Raw genomic sequence first — 21,649 nt, 5'->3', positions numbered from 1 at the left:
AGTTTTTGTTGTTCTTGTCCATAGTTCTGCAACTTGGCCCACTCTTGAGTCACCATCAGGAGATAAAGAATGAATAAAATCCAGAAATTCACCACCATACTGGTTGTTCTTTAAGCTTTGATTTCCCTCCCCAATATGTCTGTTGTTTACTTGCAGAATCTTCACTTGTTGCTTTTTGTATTTAGGACTTTTAGTTCTGTTTAGATGTGAGAGAGATGTCTCATAGTGAACTTACATTTTGGCTGCTGCTGGAAGCTTTGGTCATAAGGAGTTATAACATACCCCCAAGTAACAGATAATGCCTGAACCAGAATGGATGTGGGAAGGGAAGGGAAGAGAAAACAGGAGAACCACTACTGAACTAGGGCTTAGCAACTGTCTGAGAAAGCTTCAGTTTACTTTACTATTACCAAACATGCTACAATACAATTCATATGAATATTTAGCCTTACAAATAATCTATTAATACAAATGAGCACTAGAAGTCCTCTGACCTGTAGCTAAGGAAGTTATACATTTGGGGATATACATAAGTTTTATTCTTGAGTAAATTTTCCTATACAAATAATGCTATACATGCTAGTGCTATATTTCATATGTGCATCATTATAATGTTAGTGTGCTATTCTTCAGTATGTGTACACTGGGCTAAAAAGACTCTTGTGAGTTGACTCAGAAATCTAACCAACTAAAATATTATTTTTATGAATGCATCCTGATATCCAGTTTTTTAAAGTTTTAATTTTTTTATTTGGAGAGAGAGAGAATGCGCATGAGCAGGGGAGGAGCAGAGAGAGGGACAGAGAAAATCCCAGGCATGTTCCATGCTGTCAGTGAGAAGCCTGATGCAGGGCTCGAACCAATGAACTGTGAGATCATGACCTGAGATGAAATCAAGAGTCGGATACTTAACCAACTGAGCCACCCAGACACCCCCTGATATCCAATTTTTTAAAAATGTTAATCATTATCAAAATAATACATGTACATAATTTAAAGTCATATACTATAAGGTTTATAATAACAAATAGCAGAACTCTTCTTTAGCCATCACATTCTTTATTACTGTACCTCCAAAGCCACCTTAATTATATACATGACAATTATTACCGCTCTCCATTTATTTCTCATCTAACTTTTCTTGAGGCATTTAAACTTCTTTTTCTATATGTTGTATATACACTACTTCCTGATTTTTAAAAATTCATTGACGATTTAGTTTTCTTATAATACACACACTCTTACATATAAACATACTTTCCCCCATCCTTCCAATAAGTATAAAACCATTCTACAGTCTGTTTATAATTTAGTTATTATAACTTGCAAAGCCATATATAGTGTACTATAATTACATTTCCTTTCTTTTACAATATTTTGTTTTCCCAGGAATTAAGAATTGCCTCCTTTTGTTGTACTTTTCCCTCCCTCTCTCGGTTTTCAATGTTTTTACAGCCTCCCAAACTTTCTTAACAAAAAACTATAAATGTCCCAATAGATTCAAAGTATTAGCTGTAAAGTTTTTCCTGGATACCCTTCCTGAAGCCCTTTATTCTTATACTTTAATTTAAACTGACTGATCTTTAGTTGCACAGGGTTCATTATGGGATTCCTTTTTACCACTGTTGTTAGAATTCCTTTACCTCCATCCAGTGTTTGGATTCCCTTTTTCTTGAATGGTTTATGTATCAGTCACAGCAGGCCAAATTATGCTTCAGTAACAAATGACCCCCAAATCTCAATGGTTTACAATGATAAAGATTTATTTCATATACACATTACATGTCCATCATGGGTCACTTTTACCTCTGTACCATATTATCCTCACTCTAGGATCCAGGCTGACAGAGCAGCCTCTGCATAGAACATTGCTGGTCATCAGAAGGAAAAGAGACATGGTGAATCATGAACCTGTTCTTAAAGTATCTGCTCAGAAGTGACACAAGCCACTTCTATCCACATTTTACTGGCCAAAGCAATTCATATAGCCATACGTGAGTTCAACAGGGTCACTACGTATCCTCCAGGATGGTGGGTCATAGGGGTAAGAACCAAATCATGTAGTCAAGTCTGACACCAACAGAGCAGAGATTATATAAACTTTTGCAGGGAAGCAAAGTTAATAATTGTGAATAGTAAAAATATCATAGCATATCTTCCTCTTTCTTGTTTATTTCATCTTTTATGTGAAATGCATCCCCTGCCCTTGTGGATTTATGTCTTTTTGATTTCTTTGTTGTTATTTCAATAGTTATAGGAGAACCATAGGAATGTGTTCAACATGCCATGTCATCTACTAACCAATTAGTTTAAAACGGCACTGCTAGGACATGGCATGTTTGAAAGAGGAGGACTGCCCATATATTATCTTTTTCATTTAGTGTACCATTTTCCATTATTTATATCAGTTTTTATCAGATCCTACAAATGTCAATAAAGGATTTGAACTGTGTTTCTTTCTGAATACAAAACTACCCAATATGGTAAATTCCCTTAAAACTGAGGAGGAGGTTCTAAAACAACTTTGATCTTAAATATCTTGATTTTGCTTTTATCATTTTCTCTAAGCTCCAGGCTTATGTCTGCAATGAAATCAAGCAGCTCAAAAGAATCTTGTTCTAATCCTGTAGCCACACACAATGATACATTCAACATGTTGGTCTAACTCTGAAATCTACCTGCCAGTGCTGTCTCTAATGTAGATATTACGATATATTTGGGAAAATACAGTCTTTTTTAGGTGTACGATGGAAAACACAGTAAATGGTTGCTAAAGGATTATAATATAAAAGAAATGGTCAAATTCAGCTTTTTGATACATTATTTTTATTTGATTTTCTCCTTTCTAATAGCTGAGATACAAGAGATTCTCAACTTAAAAAAAATGTTGGGGGCACCTGGGTGGCTCAGTCAGTTAAACATCAGACTCTTGGTTTTGGCTTAGGCCCTGATCTCCTGGTTCGTGGGATCAAGCCCCATGTCCAGCTCTGTGTTGACATTGCAGAGCCTGCTTGGGATTCTCTCTTCCTCTCTCTCTGCCCCTCCCCCACTCACTCTTGCTCACTCTCAAAATAGAAAAAACTATAACAAAAACACCTTGTCTTTTATTTATATATTTTCATATTTGTATAGTAATACTGGTTTTATTTTCCTAAAGTCTTTCTTTCTCTAGTAACAGAAAGCTATTCAGAAATGGTAATTAAAAGGCATTGAAGGTCACCTGATTTGTTGTATTGGCCTTAGGTCAGTGACTAGATTTTACCAGTCACTGCTCTGTCAGCTTTTTTTTTTTTTTTAATTTACATCCAAGTTAGTGAGCATATAGTGCAATAATGATTTCAGGAGTAGAACTCAGTGATTCATCCCCTAGATATAACACCCAGTACTCATCCCAACAAGTGTCTTCTTTAATGCCCCTTGCCCATTTAGCCCATCCCTCACCCAAAACCCCTCCAGCAGCCTTCAGTTTGCTCTTTGTATTTAAGTCTCTTATGTTTTGTCCTCCTCCCTGTTTTTATATTACTTTTATTTCTCTTCCCTTATGTTCATCTGTTTTGTACCTTAATTCCACATATGAGTGAAGTCATATGATATATATATTTTTTACATTTATTTATTTTTGAGAGAGAGAGCACAAATGGGGGAGGGGCAGACAGAGAAGGAGACACTGAATCCAAAGCAGGCTCTAGTCTCCCAGCTGTCAGCACAGAGGTCAACACGGGGCTAGAACTCACAAACCATGAGATCATGACCTGAGCTAAAGTCAGATGCTTAACCCACTGAGCTACCCAAGCACCCCCATATGATATTTGTCTTTTTCTGACTAATTTTGCTTAGCATAATACACTCTAGTTTCATCCACATTGTTGCAAATGGCAAGATTTTATTCTTTTTGATTGCTGAGTAATATTCCATTATACACACACACACACACACACACACCACATCTTCTTTATCCATTCATCAGTCGATGGACATTTGGGTTCTTTCCATACTTTGGCTATTGTCAATATCAATGCTATAAAATAAACATTGGGGTGCATGTACCGCTTTGAAACAGCACACCTAGATCCTCTGGATAACTGCTGGGTCAAAGGGTAGTTCTATTTTTAATTTTTTGAGGAACCTCCATACTGTTTTCCAGAGTGGTTGCACCAGTTAGCATTCCTACCAGCAATGCAAGTGTTCCTCCTCAGCATCTTTGCCGACATCTGTTGCTGCCTGAGTTGTTAATTTTAGCCATTCTGACAAGCGTGAGGTGGTACCTCATTGTGGGTTTGATTTGTATTTCCCTGATGATGAGTGATATTGAGCACTTTTTCATGTATTTGTTAGCCATCTGGATGCCTTCTTTGGAAAAGTGTCTATTCATGTCTTTTGCCCATTTCTTCACTGGATTATTTGATTTTTGGGTGTTGTGTTTGAGAAGTTCTTTATAGAGTTTGGATACTAACATTTATCTGATATGTCGTTTGCAAATATCTTCTCCCATTCTCTTGGTTGCCTTTAGTTTTGCTGATTGTTACCTTCACTGTGAAGAAGATTTTTGTCTTGATGAGGTCCTAATAGTTCATTTTTGCTTTTGTTTCCCTTGCCTCTGGAGACCTGTTGAGTAAGAAGTTGCTGAGGCCAAGATCAAAGAGGGTTTTGCCTGCTTTCTCCTCTAAGATTTTGATGGCTCCCTGTCTTACATTTAGGTCTTTCATCCATTTTGAGTTTATTTTTGTGTATGGCATAAGAAAATGGTCCAGGTTCATTCTTCTGCATGATGCTGTCCAGTTTTCCCAACCCCATTTGCTGAAGAGACTGTCTTTATTCCCATTGGGTATTCTTTCCTGCTTTGTCAAAGATTAGTTGGCCATATGTTTGTGGGTCCATTTCTGGGTTTTCTATTCTGTTCCATTGATGTATGTATCTGTTTTTGTGCCAGTACTATACTGTCTTGATGATTATAGCTTTGTAATACATCTTGAAGTCAGGAATTGTGATGCCTCCAGCCTTGAAAAACCTTGCTTTTTAAACTTTGAAGTATAAAATAAAAAGATTAAGTATTTCTTAAAAGGTAAGCTTTGCTCAAATGCATCACTGATATGTTAGTGCTTTCACTGCTTGGTCCTGGGCTTTTGAAGTTAGGCTTTCTCAGTTCAAATGTTATTTCCATCTCAAAACTGTCATGGATCCTGATAAATTACTAAATCTCTTGAATCTCAGTCTCCTCAATTTTAAACAATAAAAGAATTTCCAAGAAAAAGTCATAAGAGTCATATAACCCATTTAAAGCCTTGACATGGTACTTGGCAGACAGCAAATGCTCAGTAAATGTTTGTGGAAGAAATGAATTTCAGTCCGTAATTAACAGCTGTCTTATTTACTTTTAAAGCTTATATAGGTCAAGCCTTATTATAACGAAGTTTAAAAGCTATAAATCCTTTACTATAATAAAACCATATATTTTGTGTTTGGTCAAAATTCAAAGTTGCTTATTTATTAAACATCTTTTTTTATTAACTGAAGAAACTTTAAGATTTTTACTTCATTTTGCTCTTCTAAATTCATCCAATTCAAGGCAGGGTTAATTGTCTCCCTATGTACCATTTTTTTTTTTTTTTAATTTAATGAATCTAAAACACTCCAAGAGAAAACTCACCACAAACCTAAATCAACTTTACCTGCTGAAATGTCCAAACATGGCCTGTGACACACCTAGACCACAGTGAAATGCCAAGACCATACAGAGAAGATTCTTGATTACACAGGTCTTGGGGGATATAGAGTCTTAAAAACCATTCTTGAGTGAAGCTGGGTTCATTGTTCAAAGGACAATCTATATGACAGCAGAGAATATGTAAACCATAAGCAATCATTACATAGAGTATTTGAATTCAGAAACATTTGAGAGGTATCTGAAACTCTGAAAGCACCTGGGGTAAACTCTTCTGTGAACCTTTGATGTCAGAGACTGAAAAGGCTTTTACAAATGAACAAAAACCAAAGACTACGGCTGCAAAGGCAATTAGTACCAGATATTAAGGAGAAAATAAAAAGCAAATAAACCCAGAAAGGTAAATAGATCCATTCCCTACCATTCTTTGTTGTTTAACCGATTTCATTTCTTTCTTATGGAAATTTATGAGAAATATTTTGTTATGCATCCCAAAGGCTGCCTTCAATTTGCATTCGTGTTTAATAGTGCAGAGAACAGTACAGGTGATGTAGAAAAAGCAAAAAAAAAAAAAAAAAAAAAAAAGCAGAATTTATGGGTTTCTGTCAGGTCTGTCATCTCATTGAGCCTCACTTTTCTCATCTGGTGAAAATGTCTACACTACAAAATTGTGATTACAAAATATGGTAAAATAAATGAAAATGCCTAGAACAGTGCTGTTCAATGGAAATATAAGACAAACCACAAATGTGAGCCACATATGTAATATTAAATAAAAATTAAAAGAAGCAGGTGAAATTAATTTTAATAGTATATTTTATTTAACTCAATAATTCAAAATATTATCATTTCAAAAGGTAAATCAATATAAAATTATTAATTAGATTTTTTTTACATTCTTTTTTGATAGTAAGTCTTTGCAAATCTGTGTGTATTTTATACTCACAGCACAGCTCAATTCAGACTGGCCACATGTCCAGTGCTCCATGGCTGCTTGCAGCTTGGGGAGACCCTACTAGAGAGCAGAGGCAGCTTGGGGCGACCCTACTATAAAGCCACGGCAAAGCTTAATAGGTTTATTATATCCGAACAGTATTTCTTATTAGATAAACCCTGTGGGACTTAGGAAAGCTGTTTTTTAAATCAACCACCTTAAAGAGAATTTGTATTTTTATATTTTTGACATAGTATGTGATATATAATACATAATACTGTGATAAGAATTTAAAATAAAATACCATCTATACTGACTAGACCAAGTATTTATCCCAAGTAAGAGCAAACAAAAAGGATTATTATAAATCACTAAAGTCATTTATATTTATTTTTGTGGTTATTTTATTAGGATTTGAATTGTATATTAATTTGGCATAGAATCTAATAATCTAAAAAAATAAAACCTGACAGAACTATAAGCATACAAATAATTCAAATACCTATAAGCTACAATTGACTTAACTACACTCCCACCAAAGAAATAGGAGTAAAGAACAAAATTTTCCCTATATTACTATTTTTTTTACTTCACAGGACTTACCATTGGTAAGTCATGTTACAGTTTTAATGGCTTTTTTTCTCATAAGAATTTAACTGTATTCTCTAAATAATAGATGACCACCTTTCATGACAACTTAATTATATGTGAATATAAGTTAAAATACTATATTTCAAAACAATTCACTGAAGTTAAAACATTAAATATTATTTGCATTACATTCATTATTAAAATTACACTGAAGAGTATACAGTCAGCAACTTCTTGTACCTTGACCTCAAAAGCAAGGTGGCAAACGTATGGAAAACATTTCCTAACTGCAAAGTCTTTCTGCAAGTTACGCATAAAGCACAGATCATGTGCATGCGCATACAATTTATATTTAAGGATGCTCTCATTTTCTGTGTATGGAGATGTTCCTGCAGTTTATATACTTTTCATCATTCTTCTCTGGGCTGCCCAATAGTTCAACACAAATGGTCAGATAAGATATAAGAGTAAAATGGAGAGAGAATATCGGATAGGTCATTGCTACCTCATTTCAAATCAGACAAGGCCTAGTTAGTTATCTAATACTACAAAGTGTTATGTAACGTTGAACATTATAAAGTGTTATGAAATTCGTAATGAGCAAAACTCTTTTGGCTTTGGTTTTTCATTTACTATATGTTCAAAAGATGGCAATTCTAGAATATAGGCCCTCTCCCTCAAACATCCTGTCAGGATGTTCAGTCAAAAGTGATACATAAGGAAAAAGTGCCACTAGCTGAATCACTAATTCTGTATCTGTACACTGCCTATGTGTCTGTCCCTCTATAGTCTCCTGACCAAGAATTCACCTCACCTAGCCCTGCTCAGGCTTAAAATCTCCAGTGGGTTCTACTACAAAGTGGTCTAACTGCAAAAGACAGGGTTCAAATACTTCCATCATCATATCACATTGTTTTCATTTAAACTTTCTCAAGGAAGAAGATATTCCCTCTCAACGGGACATGCATTTCCCAAGCTAACTGATGCTGATACTAAACACAAACACAAACACATCCACTATACAATTTAAAACACTTGGCCAAACTGCAGAAATAAAACTACCAAATGCATTAAGAAAGACTCACATCTGGCATTTCTGTAGAGAAGGAAAGGGTCCTGGAGCTGGAAATCCAGGTCTTTAGTAATGGGTTCTGTCCTGTTTTCCATGCTCAACCTATTCATAATGGTGAACCCATGCTTTGGAGAAGCAGACCTAAAAATCACAAGGGGTGGGGAGGATATCAAAAGACAAGTTATTCAACAGAAGTACACTTTTAGTAGAACTAGTATTTGAATGTCTCTCAACCTTTTTGCATATGTGTGTGTGTGTGTGTATATATATATATATATATACAGCTTTGTGCAAGCAGACTGTACACATACAAAGCAATGATTCTTTTTAAGGTTTCTTTTTTTTAATGTTTATTTATTTATTTTGAGAGGGAGAGAGAGTGAGAGAAACAGAGTGAGAGACAGAGAGAGAGAGAGCTAGCAGGGGAGAGGAGCAGAGAGAGAGAGACAGAGAGAGAGAGAGAGAATTCTAAGAAGGTTCCATGCTCAGCACGGAGCCTGATGTGGGGTTCGATCCCATGACCTGAGCCAAAATCAAGAGTCAGACACATAACCAACTGAGTCACCCAGGTGCTCCTAAAGCAATGATTCTTTACTATTGACTAATAGAATTAATGTACTAATTTATGCACCACTTCATATGTAACACATACAGCATGACTGCCATTGCTGTTCCTTTGGCAAAATCAAGTCTTACTCATTTAGCTATGTGTGTAGAGATACCTTGTTTCCCTATTTAGGTTGTAAATTCCTTTAAGGCAGGAATATTAACCACTTTAAAAAATTACAGACACACTTTTGAAGAATCTTGATAGTTAATAGAGAATGCACATCACAATCATAATGAAGAAATTTTTCATAGAAAATGTTTGTGTCGGTTTGAAATTTAGAGAAATGATGCCACTCACTCTGGTCAACAAACTTGTAAAGAGATTCAGTACAATTAAAACATTACAGAAGTAAGCAAACAGCTTCACAGATAAACCAGTATAAAAGTTTTTCTCCATAAAAATGTGGCATTTAGTGATTTTTATTTTTTGTTTCATTGAATAAACTGTCAGTGCCTACTCTCTGTCAGGCAGAAAGAGCCCAAATTTTACACCAAGTAGAACTCTACCAACTACATGTGCATTTGTCTACTCTTGGGTGACAGCCATATAGTAATCCAACTGTGCAACTTCTGGTGACAAATGAAACACCAAATGCTTCTATGCTGAAAATGAAGCAAGCAGAATTCATTTATTTACTTGAAACTAGGGCAGCAGGGTAACAAACCCACAGAAATGTTGTGAGCAATAGGAAGGAAAGGTGTTCATGTTTTAATTTTATTTCACCTTAGCCATTTAATGCTAATAAAGAAGTAAAATAAAGCTACAGTACCACCTACAGAATTTTCTTTTGAGACTTCCAATTTTAAAGTTGATGGAAGGCAATCATTGTGTAACTTATTTTACAAAGAGGTAAAGCAGAGGTGGGCATATAACCAATACTAGAAATAATCATTACAATCATTTCAACTTAAATTCTCAGAAAGTATGAAAACTGAGTTCCAGAGATCTCTGACAGAGGGTCCTTTGGAAGTGTCAAGCTCAAAAATCACCAGTGGGTGTCTCTATGAACTCTCTATCACAGAAAGCAAGCCATGGGAGGAAATAAAGAAATAATTTTTTAAGTGTTTTAGGTGTTTTTATACAGAATCAGAATTTGATTCTTCAAGTATTTCATTATCACAATAGGACCTCACCTCTGTAATAGTATGGTTATTATATCATCTCATAATTTATAAAATAGGCTCAGGGGATAAATGTGCCAGTTGCTTTAAAGCAATATCCGTAACAGAAGTCAAAATATTATCACCAGCAGCTCCATTACCTGTACTAAACACTCCCTTCTGACTTTTATGAGCTTTCTGTCATTCTCTACTGAGAAAAGACCTCAACATGCTAGAATCTGACATCTATCTGGTCGGCGGGGGGGAGTGGAGGGGGGTTGGTGTACCTCCCCCCTAGTGGGGGGGGAAGAGGAGAGAGATGGGAGAAGCTCCTATTGTTGAGGAGTTAGATATGGGGAAGAGATTAAGGAACAGGGAAAGAGTTGTTTCTCAACTTAATGGTTTAAGTGACAGCTCCATTTGGAACTCAGAGTATATTAAGAAATACTTGAGAATGCAAAATCTACATTTTTGGGGGGTACAAAAAGGTATAATTTGTTAATCTTCTGCAGACAAGAGAGAGAGAGAGAGAGAGAGACCCTACTAAAAATCCCTAAAATAAATCATTAATGTATATGAACACATCTTTTCTTTCACTTCTCAAAAGATTAATACATGTGAAAAATGAATGAGAATGTGTCATTTGTGTGCTTAGCATATATCAGAGTTCAACCGTTTGGTTTTCTTTCCACACTTCAGAATTCTCAAGAGTAATCTACACTCTACTGAAGACACTCACTTGGTGGTATGCTCTGGTACTGTGGAATGTAAACTGAAATAGCCAACGGCTCTTGGGCACTCCCACTTTTCTGAAACCTTGAAGAAACTGGACCTCCTCCTTACCTCGTTCATCCATTCCTTTGTTTCCGCTCCCACTATGGCCTCCGCCTGCACCTGCACCTGCACACTCTTCCACCATTCCTGCATGGTGCCCGCATCTGGCCTCTGTACCATTCTCATTTTGCTTGTATTTGTACGGCTGGCTCTTCTCCATCTCTCTGGGGCCCTAAAACTTGACCATTAGCTTTTGTCACTTTCCTGTCCTTCAGAGAACACTCATTCTCTCATGGCTTCAATGACCAAATTAAGGCAGATAACTCCAAACTCTGTATCTCCATCCCTGACCGGGACCGGGCATCTCCACCTGAATGCCCTGCTATCATTCCAAAATCGTTATTTCAAAATAAAATTATTTTCAGCCCAGATTCTCGACCTCCTGTCTTTCCATTCTGCTCCTGGTTCTGTCAGTTTTTCAGTCTTCCCTTTCAAAACTTCCATTTTTTAAATTTATTGAAAAAATTTCATCACTCCTTCTATATGTGCAATGTTTCAAGAAATCTTCTCCAGCTCCACTCCTACCATTTTAGTCCCTCCCCTCCTCATCTCATATCTACTCCACTGCAATAATCTGTCCAATGTCCTAACTCCAACTTCTTCTGGAATCAGTGCATCTTCATAATGCTAATGTACTGACTTACCCCACACATTTTGCCAGAACTATTATTTCCCTGGTCATAAACCTTCAAGGACTCCCTACTGCTAAGAAAATAAATGTCAAAATCCATAGTCTGACATTCTAAGCCAGCAAAATCTCTTCACCCTCACTGTCTCCTAACTAACATAAACCAGTAAAAACTCTCTGCAGCCACAAGTCATTTTCCTTACTGTTCCTTCACCACACTGGGTTCTATGCCTCGGCTTCCAAAATTCTTCCTGTTGAGACAGCCCTTCCCTCTCTTCTATGCAAGTCAAGTACTACCTTATTCCTAAGGCCTACTTGAGACTCACCAATTCTAAAATGCCTTCCAGAATCACAGCAGCCCATTCATTGCTTATAACCTATCAACTGGCCGTGAGGATAGGCTATCTGTATTGGGGTTTATGTTTATTTGGGGGGGGGGTATCTTTAAATGTGAATGTGTAAAAAATATATACTTGCGTGTGTGTCTCTGTGTGTGTGTGTGTGTGTGCATTTTCTATCTCCCCAGTGAAACTGTTTGCTCTTGGGGCACCTGGGTGGCTTAGTTGGTTAAGCGCCTGACTTTGGCTCAGGTCATAATCTTATGGTTTGTGAGTTTGAGGCCAGTGTCAGGCTCTCTGCTGTTAGTGCTGAGCCTGCTTCAGGTCCTGTCTCTCCTCTCCCAGCTTGTGCTGTTTCTCTCTCTCAAAAATAGATACTTAGGGGCACCTGGGTGGCTCAGTCGGTTGAGCGTCTGACTTCAGCTCAGGTCATGATCTCACGGTCTGTAAGTTCGAGCCCCGCAGCATGCTCTGTGCTGACAGCTCGGAGCCTGGAGCCTGCTTCAGATTCTGTGTCTCCCTCTCTCTCTATCCCTCCCCTGCTCACGCTCTGTCTCTCTCTCTGTCAAAAATAAACATTAAAAAAAAATTAAAAAAAAATATACTTAATATATAAATATAAAAAAAAAAAAAAGAAACTTTGCTCTAAGAGGGTTTGTACTAGGCCTTTGTATTTTATCTTTGTCCTCCCACTGACAATGATGGGCCTTAGCTATGACATTTTATGTGAATAAGACATTTAGCTATTAAGACAATATACATACTACATGTATCTGTATGCATATATGATGTTAACAATTTCTGATACAAATGACAAAAAACTTGAGTTTATTAAATCTATCCTGAAACACATTCTATTGACTATATAATGGAAGACTCAAAGACATCTTTAATTTTGGTGCATATTTCTTTAAAGAGTCAAAGGCGGGTGTGTGGTGAGGTGACCAATAAAATCTTTTTCCAAATAATGATTAAATAATCTGATATTCTTAATAGTGTACTTCTCTCCTTGCCAATGCATTATATTCAAGGACCTTGTACCATTAATTTGAATTAAAGGATAAATACTTAATACTATTTTTAAAAGAATGCAAAGGGGCACCTGGCTGGCTTAGTCGATTAAGCATCCAACTCTTGATTTCAGCTCAGGTCATGATCTCATGGTTTAGTGAGTTCAAGCCCCACATTGGGGTCTGCACAGGCAGTGCTTAGAATTCTCTCTCCGTCTCTCTCTGCCCCTTCCCCACTCATGTTGTCTCTGTCTCTCTTTAAATAAATAAACTTAAAAAAAAATATATATATATATAGATAGATATATATATATATATAAAAGAACACCAAGATTTAAGTTTGTCTGTATTGGAGTTTAAGTTACATTCTGCAATTAGTATTCCTCACATGCTACCAAGTGACATTACTCAGTATTCTCTTCTTTATATCAACTAATAACTTCAAACTAAGATTCAGGTTTTTTTCTTCTTTTTGAAATAAAACTACATTTGAGGAAGAGGGACACAATGGAGTCAACATATTCTTTCAAAGACTGTCAGTTTCTTTGTAAAAGTAAAATTTTCTTACCTTGTGTAAACAAATAAAGTTCCTTCCACATCAGTCTTTTCCTAAAAAAAAAACAACACAGCAAAATATATATATTTTCTTCATTAATAGTAACTTTCACAGAAGCTAGAGAACATTCCATTTCAAGTAGGGCCAATCTATGTAATATTCCTAGGACAAGGAGGAAAGCAGTACTGCCTCAGCCTGGCAGTAGCCCTGCTGATTCGACATCGGGAAGCATCCATTCTCCTTTTGTCGTTTACAAAATAAACCATCATTATCTCTTTTCACCAAAGACAGGGACAGCAACACACCTCTGGCTAAAACAATACAAAAATTTGCTCCATGGATTTCATTTGAAAGAGGAGACTAAAAGTGTGCTGCCTTCTCTATCCTGTGAGCGGAGTATATGGCAAGCTGCGCAAATCACTCATGTCTGCCTTTCATTACGCTTCTATTTTCTGGGTTCATTATCTCTTGCCATATCCTGTCACCTAGGAGAGCAGATGATCTGCCAATAATAACTCTACTTTGACTACAACATAGAAGAGTGGAACAATGCTGTAGTTTTCAGAAAAATTAATCACCAACATGGTGTGGAATATTTAGAGTCTAGTTTGGATCTTTGAAATCAAGTTAGAAACATTGCTAGGCTAGGACTCAAGAAATGTCACAGAAACTGGTTAAGTGGTAAAGTTAAAGTGATCAACTCATTTCAGTTCATTTGGAAAGGCTCTCTTCCATCTCTCTGAAGACAGGGGCCCAGGCCATGATGAAAATGTTCATCAATATAATGCATAATAAGTTTTAACAGAAAACAAGTTATAATTCAGAATTTCAAAGGCACTTTTGTTATTTACATGTTTTAGTTTCAGCATTCCATTTAACCTAATATTTTATTATTAATCTCTATTATCAAAATCATTTGAAATTTAAGTACACTGTAGTTGTAGGAGAAATATACTCTTTAAGAACAAGGGTATATAATATCAAGTGGTAATTTTTTAAAGATATATTTTTAAATAATCTCCACACCCAACATGGGACTCAAACTTGCAACCCTGAGAATAAGAGTCACATGTTCTACCGACTGAGCCAGCCAGTGCCTTACATGCCTTTTTTAAAGGCACATAAGGGGCGCCTGGGTGGCTCAGTTGGTTGGGCGTCCGACTTCAGCTCAGGTCATGATCCCGTGGTCTGTGAGTTTGAGCCCCGCGTCGGGTTCTGTGCTGACAGCTCAGAGCCTGGAGCGTGTTTCAGATTCTGTGTCTCCCTCTCTCTCTCACCCTCCCCTGTTCATGCTCTGTCTCAAAAATAAATAAACGTTAAAAAAAATTAATTTAAGAATAATTTGTAAATATTGGGGCACCTGGGTGGCTCAATCGGGTAAGCATCTGACTTTGCTTCAGGTCATGATCCCTGGTTAGTGAGTTCGAGCCCCACATCGGGCTCTGTGTGGACAGCTCAGAGCCTGGAGCCTGTTTTAGATTCTGTGTGTGTGTCTCTCTCTCTCTCTGCCCCTTCCCCACTCACACTCTGTCTGTCTCTCAAAAATAAACATTAAAAAAAAAAAAAGAAGTAGAGATTAAATTTTTGGATTATTACATTTATAAGAAACTGAAATTGAGATATGTACTGGTGAAGAAACTAGACTAAGAGCCTATATATATGTATTGCTAGGGGCACTTGCTGCAAGGCCAAAACACTTTTCTGTCTTCCAGTATTTGACCTTGGACTGTTTCATCTTAGTGATCCAAACCAGTCTGTTTCTATGGATTGGTACACATAAAGCTAAAAGTTTTTGACTTGTTTCCTTTCTTCCTCCATGAAATAGTAATAGAAATTACCTTTTCTTAAAAAAAATAAAAATAAAAAATACTTTAATGCCCAATTTTAGTTTTGAAAATCCAGAATCAGAAATATAAAAGGCATGTTTCTTCTGAAATTATTCTCCAACTGGTAATAAGCAATTTTTTTTATTCCACATATAAGTGAAATCATATGGTATTGGTTATTTCTTCCTCTGACTTATTTCACTTAGCATAGGGTCCTCAAGGTAATGGACCCCCCTCTTGATAAAGTGTTAAAGAATTTGTGGCCATCTTCAATTGCAACAGGTCCTTAAAAAGTTAGAAATTCTCTGTGAATGGCTAGGGGCCATACTTCCACACCCCAATACCACCAGTCTGGTCTCCCTGTATAATGAATATCATCAGGCAACAGCTTTGGAGTTTTCCTTGGGATCCAGACCCAAGTAACTAGGTAAGTCTGCACCAAACAAAATCCACTGTGTCCACTGCCCACCATGAGCACTGTCATCAGCACTGAATTAAAGTGTATAAGGGATTTCTTAAATCCTGATTATGAATACTCAGAGTAGGGTTCTTTCCAGGTCATACTGGGCTAGCTAGTTTATTCTTCATTCTTAGCTAGTTTCTCCACTGAAAAGATAGAACCAGTCTATACCACTCAGATCTTGATGGAAAACACATATTTTTTTGAAAAACATATTTTAAGTGCTCTGTTACAACTGGATAAAAAGGACTTTGTTAATGTAAATTCTGATCTATCATAGCTGAACAGCTCTAATTCATGCGTGCATTTTCCTGGTGCCTCCAGAGTTATCCAAGGGTAACCAGATTCCCCCCCCCCCCCCGGGCAAAGCCCAGGGTTGAGGTTCTGGGGTATAGTTAGAACAAGATTTTATTAGGTCCTCCTTAGCTCCTCCAGGCAAGGAGGACTTCTATGTTAAATCATTAGTTTATAGTTCTGGGGAATTTTAGCTAAAATTTTAAAAGTACAATTTAATGGTTTAATATTACACTTCATTATAAAATCTAACATGTATTAAAAAAACTAAGCAGTTCAAAATTTAAAATAATAAAATGGAATATAAAACAGTGCTAGCTGGCAAATTATTGGGACTTGGCATAGTATTTGGCACTTTTGAAACAACCCAAAGCAATCTCTGCATTTCTGATTATCTATGTTAATATAATGAAAAAGTAGGTCTCCATTTATCCTCATAAATCGGTCTCTCTCAGTCATGCATGTAGCACCTAAGTCAACTGTGAAGCTTTTAACAAATAGCAAATGCCTGGACTTCACACCCAGAGATTTTGATCTGGCAGGTTACACCATTTAAAACTCCAAGTGATTTCGATACACAGAAAACTTAGAAAACCACTAGCTAGAAACAAGAGGACAAAAGTCACTCTGAAGCAATTTCTCAAACTCAGCACTTTCAACATCTGGGGCCAGATAAATCTTTGTCACAGGGCTTGTCCTGTGTGCAGGGTATTTAGCAGCAGCTCTTGCCTCCATCCTTTGGATGCCAGCAACAAGTTCCCTGGAGACAAAGTCAAAACTAGTTACAAACCACTGCTGAGGACTGACATGAAAATAAATAAGGTTATACTCTTCAACTGACACATAGGGATTTGTGGGGGAGCAGTCTTTCCAGATAATGGGAAGTAGTTCCAGCTCTAAAATTCCCATCCCAGTCATGACATAATCTTTCTTAATCCTTCCTTCAAGTACCTCATTTTCTATCTACCCTTTATTACTAATACCTCCTGCTCTGAATGCCTGAAGTCATTCTTCATCTATTACAGTGTAGTAAGAATTCTCCTCCGTTACATCCCATCTGCTTTCTTGCATATACTTTCACCTCCAATCTCAAGACTGTTCGTTAAACTTTTATTAGGTTTATATTCAAAAGGGTCCCATCCTGAGGCCAAGTGATGGCATATGGAGAGAGTGGTGACAAACCATTTACCCTCAGCAACTGCTCTGCATCTGAACTAGGTCTCTTTTTTCCGGCTACCACAGCCTTGAAGATCAGTACTTTGAAAGAATGACCTTTTACTGAATGAAATATGCCCCGTCTGAAGGCAACAAGTCCAGGAAGCAGGAAAACATAACTCCTGTAAATAACGCACTGTGACACTTCTGCCTTTTGATGAGGCTTTAGAAGGACTTCACTGGCTATCTAATAAACCTCTGTAACTATTTTAACAGGTATCTATCATACAGATCCTGTCAAAAGCCTACATAGGGGACAATTGTTTTCCATGATTAATGTTCTCCTCTACATGTTAACAATATCTCAAGATTCTCCAGACTCTACTCCCACTGTTCAGTCAGTTCACAGGACTATACATCCTCTGTCCTTATCTACTACAAAATTACCTTGACAGAATTAACACATTATGCCTTTGGCCTTTTTTTTTTTTTTTTTAATTTTTTTTTTCAACATTTATTTATTTTTGGGACAGAGAGAGACAGAGCATGAACGGGGGAGGGGCAGAGAGAGAGGGAGACACAGAATCGGAAACAGGCTCCAGGCTCCGAGCCATCAGCCCAGAGCCTGACGCGGGGCTCGAACTCACGGACTGCGAGATCATGACCTGGCTGAAGTCGGACGCCCAACCGACTGCGCCACCCAGGCGCCCCTTTTTTTTTTTTTTTTTTTACTAGAGCAGTATAATAGTAATACAGGTATAGAATATCCTTGTATTTTTTCTAAATTGTCATTGATGAAATTATCCAGTACATTGCTTAATGTCTTTAAATAAAGACCCAGGTGACAAATTCTCCTGAAAATTAGGAAGAAATAACCTCTCTCCTGACTAAGTGGCATACTTTCTATTACAGAGCAATGAATATTAAAGAGCTCTCCCATTTTCCTTTTTTGCATGATTACTAGGAGTACAGACCTAAATTCCTTGCTCCATTCCAGTAAATTTCCTCAGTTAAGAACTTCAGGCAAAGCTATTCTCTTCTCCCCCATTTTTGGGTCTCCTTTTCAATCTTTTTACTTTTGTTAATGATTTTCAGGTGAATTTTTATTACAGACTGCTCAAGATCCACACTAGAGATAAGGAGGCTATGTACATTTACAAATGCAAATGTTAAAAAATATGTGAATTTGTTCAATATGCATGTTTTCCTTGCTTGAATTTTGATGTCTTGGAGAATACATTTAAAAAATCACCTGAAATCCATTAATCTAGGCCTTATTCTTTATACTGTTTTCTAACTTATTTAAAAATGATGGATGGCTATATAATGGATGGATTAATATTATTTGGGACAAAAATCAATACGAGGAAAAGAGAAAAATCACATCTCTATATTCAAGTGGGTGGGTTACAGAATCACACGCAGTAATTCCTGCAACAGGACACAAGTGTCTTGTGCTCCTACCCCATTCTAACTGTGAGGAAAATTAAATTTTATCCCACTGCTATTTACTGGGGTTTTGCTTTGAAAAGTGCACTAAATAATTCAGCTCCCAAACGGACTCAGATTTTAAACCCATTTTGGTCTTGGTAGGCTGTGGTGTAATGATTATCCCAAGAGCGTCAGCCTCCTTCGAAGTGTTAGACCCAGCCCCATTTTGTCCTTGATCTCCCGATGCTTGCTCTTTTCTTGGTGTATTCCCTGAGTTCACAACTTCTACCAAGGCTTCACTTCTCTTCGTCCCATCTAAGACAGATGTTCCAGAACCAGAACTCGGTTTGTCCATCCGTCCCCTAACTCTGCCTCCCCTACAGCCACGTTTTACTGTAACAGAACCCTGCTTTACTTTCTCGTAGTACATCAGTCTTCCGGCCTCGAAACATCAGGGCCCCCTCCTTCCTTCAGCTCTCAGGGTCCCGTCCCTGATCGGTCTGGTCTCCCCACGTGGGGTATCGTAGATATTTAAGTCTTTTCCCCAACTTCAGGTGGCTTCTCAGAGCGGCCTCCCTCTCCCCCAAAACCTTCGGCCCAGGAGTCTAACTGCCACAGCTTCGGCCTCAGGCCGCGATCCACCACCATCCACCTCCATCCACCTCCAGGGCGTCAGCGTCTGGTCCCCCTCACCGGGTTCTGGAGCCCCGAGTCTGACCACCCCGTCCCCACCCTATCCCTGCCTGCACGGCCCCGTCGCGTCCGCACGCACCCACTCGTTGGCCCGATGGCCGAAAGTGTACAGAGCCACCTGGCTGGCTACGTCCACGATGCGGTTGATATAGGGGTCGTGGCGCTGCAGGGCCGCCAGGCTGATGTCGCGCCCCTTTCCCACCAGGCCGCCCGCTGCCACGGCCGCCATCTTCCCTCCCTCCCCGACATCAACCCCGAGCTGTCGGAAGCCACTCTCAATAGATCGCAGAACGAGCGAGCCACCTTGCAACCGAAAACACGCGGCGACCGCAAGTCCAGGGAGGCCTTCCTTCTCCAGCCATGCCCCCACCTCCTGTGACGGACGCAAGACATTACTAATCGATGGCCGCACTCCCGCCGGCGACGATCGTTGCCACTGGCAACGGCAAGCCCAGGCTGGAGGTCTGAATCCTGTACCCCCTCCCCAAGAACTGTTTTCTTCTTCTGTGAGCCTTGGAGCTGCACGCGCAATAGGGTGTATCTCTTGGATGTGTTCGACGTCTTGGCATGTATTTTCTTTGACGCTCAGTGATCAAATCTATAATAATAAGCCTCAAGCCTCAAGCATTAATAACTGAGGAGAAACAGAACTGTGATTTCTGTAGGCGCTAACACCTACAGCTTCTCAAAGCGTGGTTCTCAAACCCCCTGGTAGTTCTTGAGACCCTTTCAGTAATCGGCCAGGTCGGAGCCATTTTCATGGCAATACTAATATATATTTGCCTCTTTCACTGTGCTGACATTTGCACCAATGGTGCAAAAACCATGGCGGTAAAAGTGCAGGTGTCTTAGGAAGAATCAAGGCGGCGGTACCACACTGTAAAAGCCAGTGTCACTTAAGAGTGTTCTCAATAAAGCAGTAAAAACTATTGACTTTATTAGAGTCTAACTCTTTGGTTCACTTTTTAAATTCTGTGTGAAAAAATAAGAAAGAAGTATGTTCAAAGCACATGTGCTGAATATGAGAGTACTGTATATTTGTCTCCATGAAAACACTTCTGTGCTTGAGTTAAAAGCCGAGTTAGTATATTTTATTTTTATTTTCATAGAACACTATTTTTACTTGAAAGAAAGATGGGCAAACTATGGTTATTCAGACATATTTGATAGACATTTTTTCAAAAATAAATAACATGCATCTGTCACTTTCAGGAAAACAAGGACAATTATTGTTGCCAATGATAATTTTTGAGCTTTCAAGCAAGAAATCGAAGTTTAGAAAACATATATCTACTACCACAAGTTGGACAGCTTCTCAGTACTTGAGGTCTTTTCTGATGAGGTCAGTAGGCATTTACAAAGTCTGTGATAAGGATTTGGTCTTTAAACCTTGAGAGAAGATGAACATTCGTCAGTTTGATTATGTATAACTGGATGTACCTTTTTGTTAAAATCTTTTAGTAAATGTTTAACATTTCTTTTACAAAGGAATTTGCCTTTGTATCTTGAGGCCAGTGGGCAAAGTCTACCTTTCCCAATATTTTAGGGAACACAGATACACCCTAGTTGTCTCCCTAGCAGTTGGTCCAATGCCTTGTGAATAGAAACTTAGTAAATGCTCACTCTATTGAACTAAACCATGAGATGCTTAAATTTACTTATTAAATGTCTTTTTTTTTTTTTTCTTTTAAGAGCTCTTGACTTATAAAATACTGGAATCTGAGTTGGGATAAAAGAACCAAATATATCAAGTCCTGATCTTTCAGAGTTTACATTCTGAGGGAGATTGAAAAATTGAATCTTAAAAAAAAAAAAAACTTTACATAGTGTAAGAAAAAAAGAAAAAGGGGAAAAACCTTGAGGATTAGAAATAACACTCAAAAATGATAATGTCGCAATGACTTCAGCATTGCCATATTGTTCATCTCCTGGCCCACAGAACTTTGTTCTGTTTTTTAAGATTGCTTTTCTCAGGGCGCCTGGGTAGCTCAGTTGATTCAGTGTCTGACTTCTGCTCAGGTCATGATCTCACAGTTATGAGTTTGAGCCCCATATCAAGCTCTCTGCTTTCATCGTGGAGCCCACTTCAGATCCTCTATCCCTGTCTCTCTCTGCCCCTCCCCCGCTCATCCTCTCTCAAAACTGAATAAACATTTAAATAAATAAAATTATTTTTCTCCAAACTCTTTAAGCTCTAGCCTTCTAGGATAAAGACAGACTTCTACCTAATTTCTATTTGAATAACCTGTGTAAAACAGGTCATTTCTTATCCAAATATAGTAAATTGCAGGCTCTATGTTAGTAAAAAGACCATTTACAATAGGCGAATTCTTTTTTAATCCCTATCACTTCAACTTCCATTGGCTTCCAAACTGCTGGCATACTTCCACTGTGTTTCCAAAAGCCTCATTATGATACCTTGAACATCTATTGGTAACTTTGGGGTTTCATGATT

The 21,649-nt window shown here is 37.9% G+C and overlaps 1 protein-coding gene across 1 annotated transcript in view; it reads right to left on the bottom strand.

Moving 5' to 3' along the window:
* The window catches only part of DCP1B (decapping mRNA 1B), a 58,499-nt gene extending 39,036 nt beyond the window's left edge, over positions 1-19,463 (bottom strand). Inside the window, exons 1-3 of the mRNA XM_007092811.3 lie at positions 19,274-19,463; positions 13,348-13,388; positions 8,273-8,400 (exon numbers count right to left, since the gene is read on the bottom strand). Coding sequence (XP_007092873.2) covers positions 8,273-8,400; positions 13,348-13,388; positions 19,274-19,423 — 319 coding nt within the window. The 5' untranslated portion in view covers positions 19,424-19,463. The remainder of the gene's footprint in view (positions 1-8,272; positions 8,401-13,347; positions 13,389-19,273) is intronic.
* Between the last annotated feature and the right edge of the window lie 2,186 nt (positions 19,464-21,649).

Source organism: Panthera tigris, chromosome B4 (assembly GCF_018350195.1).
Source record: "Panthera tigris isolate Pti1 chromosome B4, P.tigris_Pti1_mat1.1, whole genome shotgun sequence".
NCBI lineage: Eukaryota > Metazoa > Chordata > Mammalia > Carnivora > Felidae > Panthera > Panthera tigris.
The sequence above is the reverse complement of the archived record's forward strand: the minus strand, read 5'-3'. Positions and strand labels throughout refer to the sequence as shown.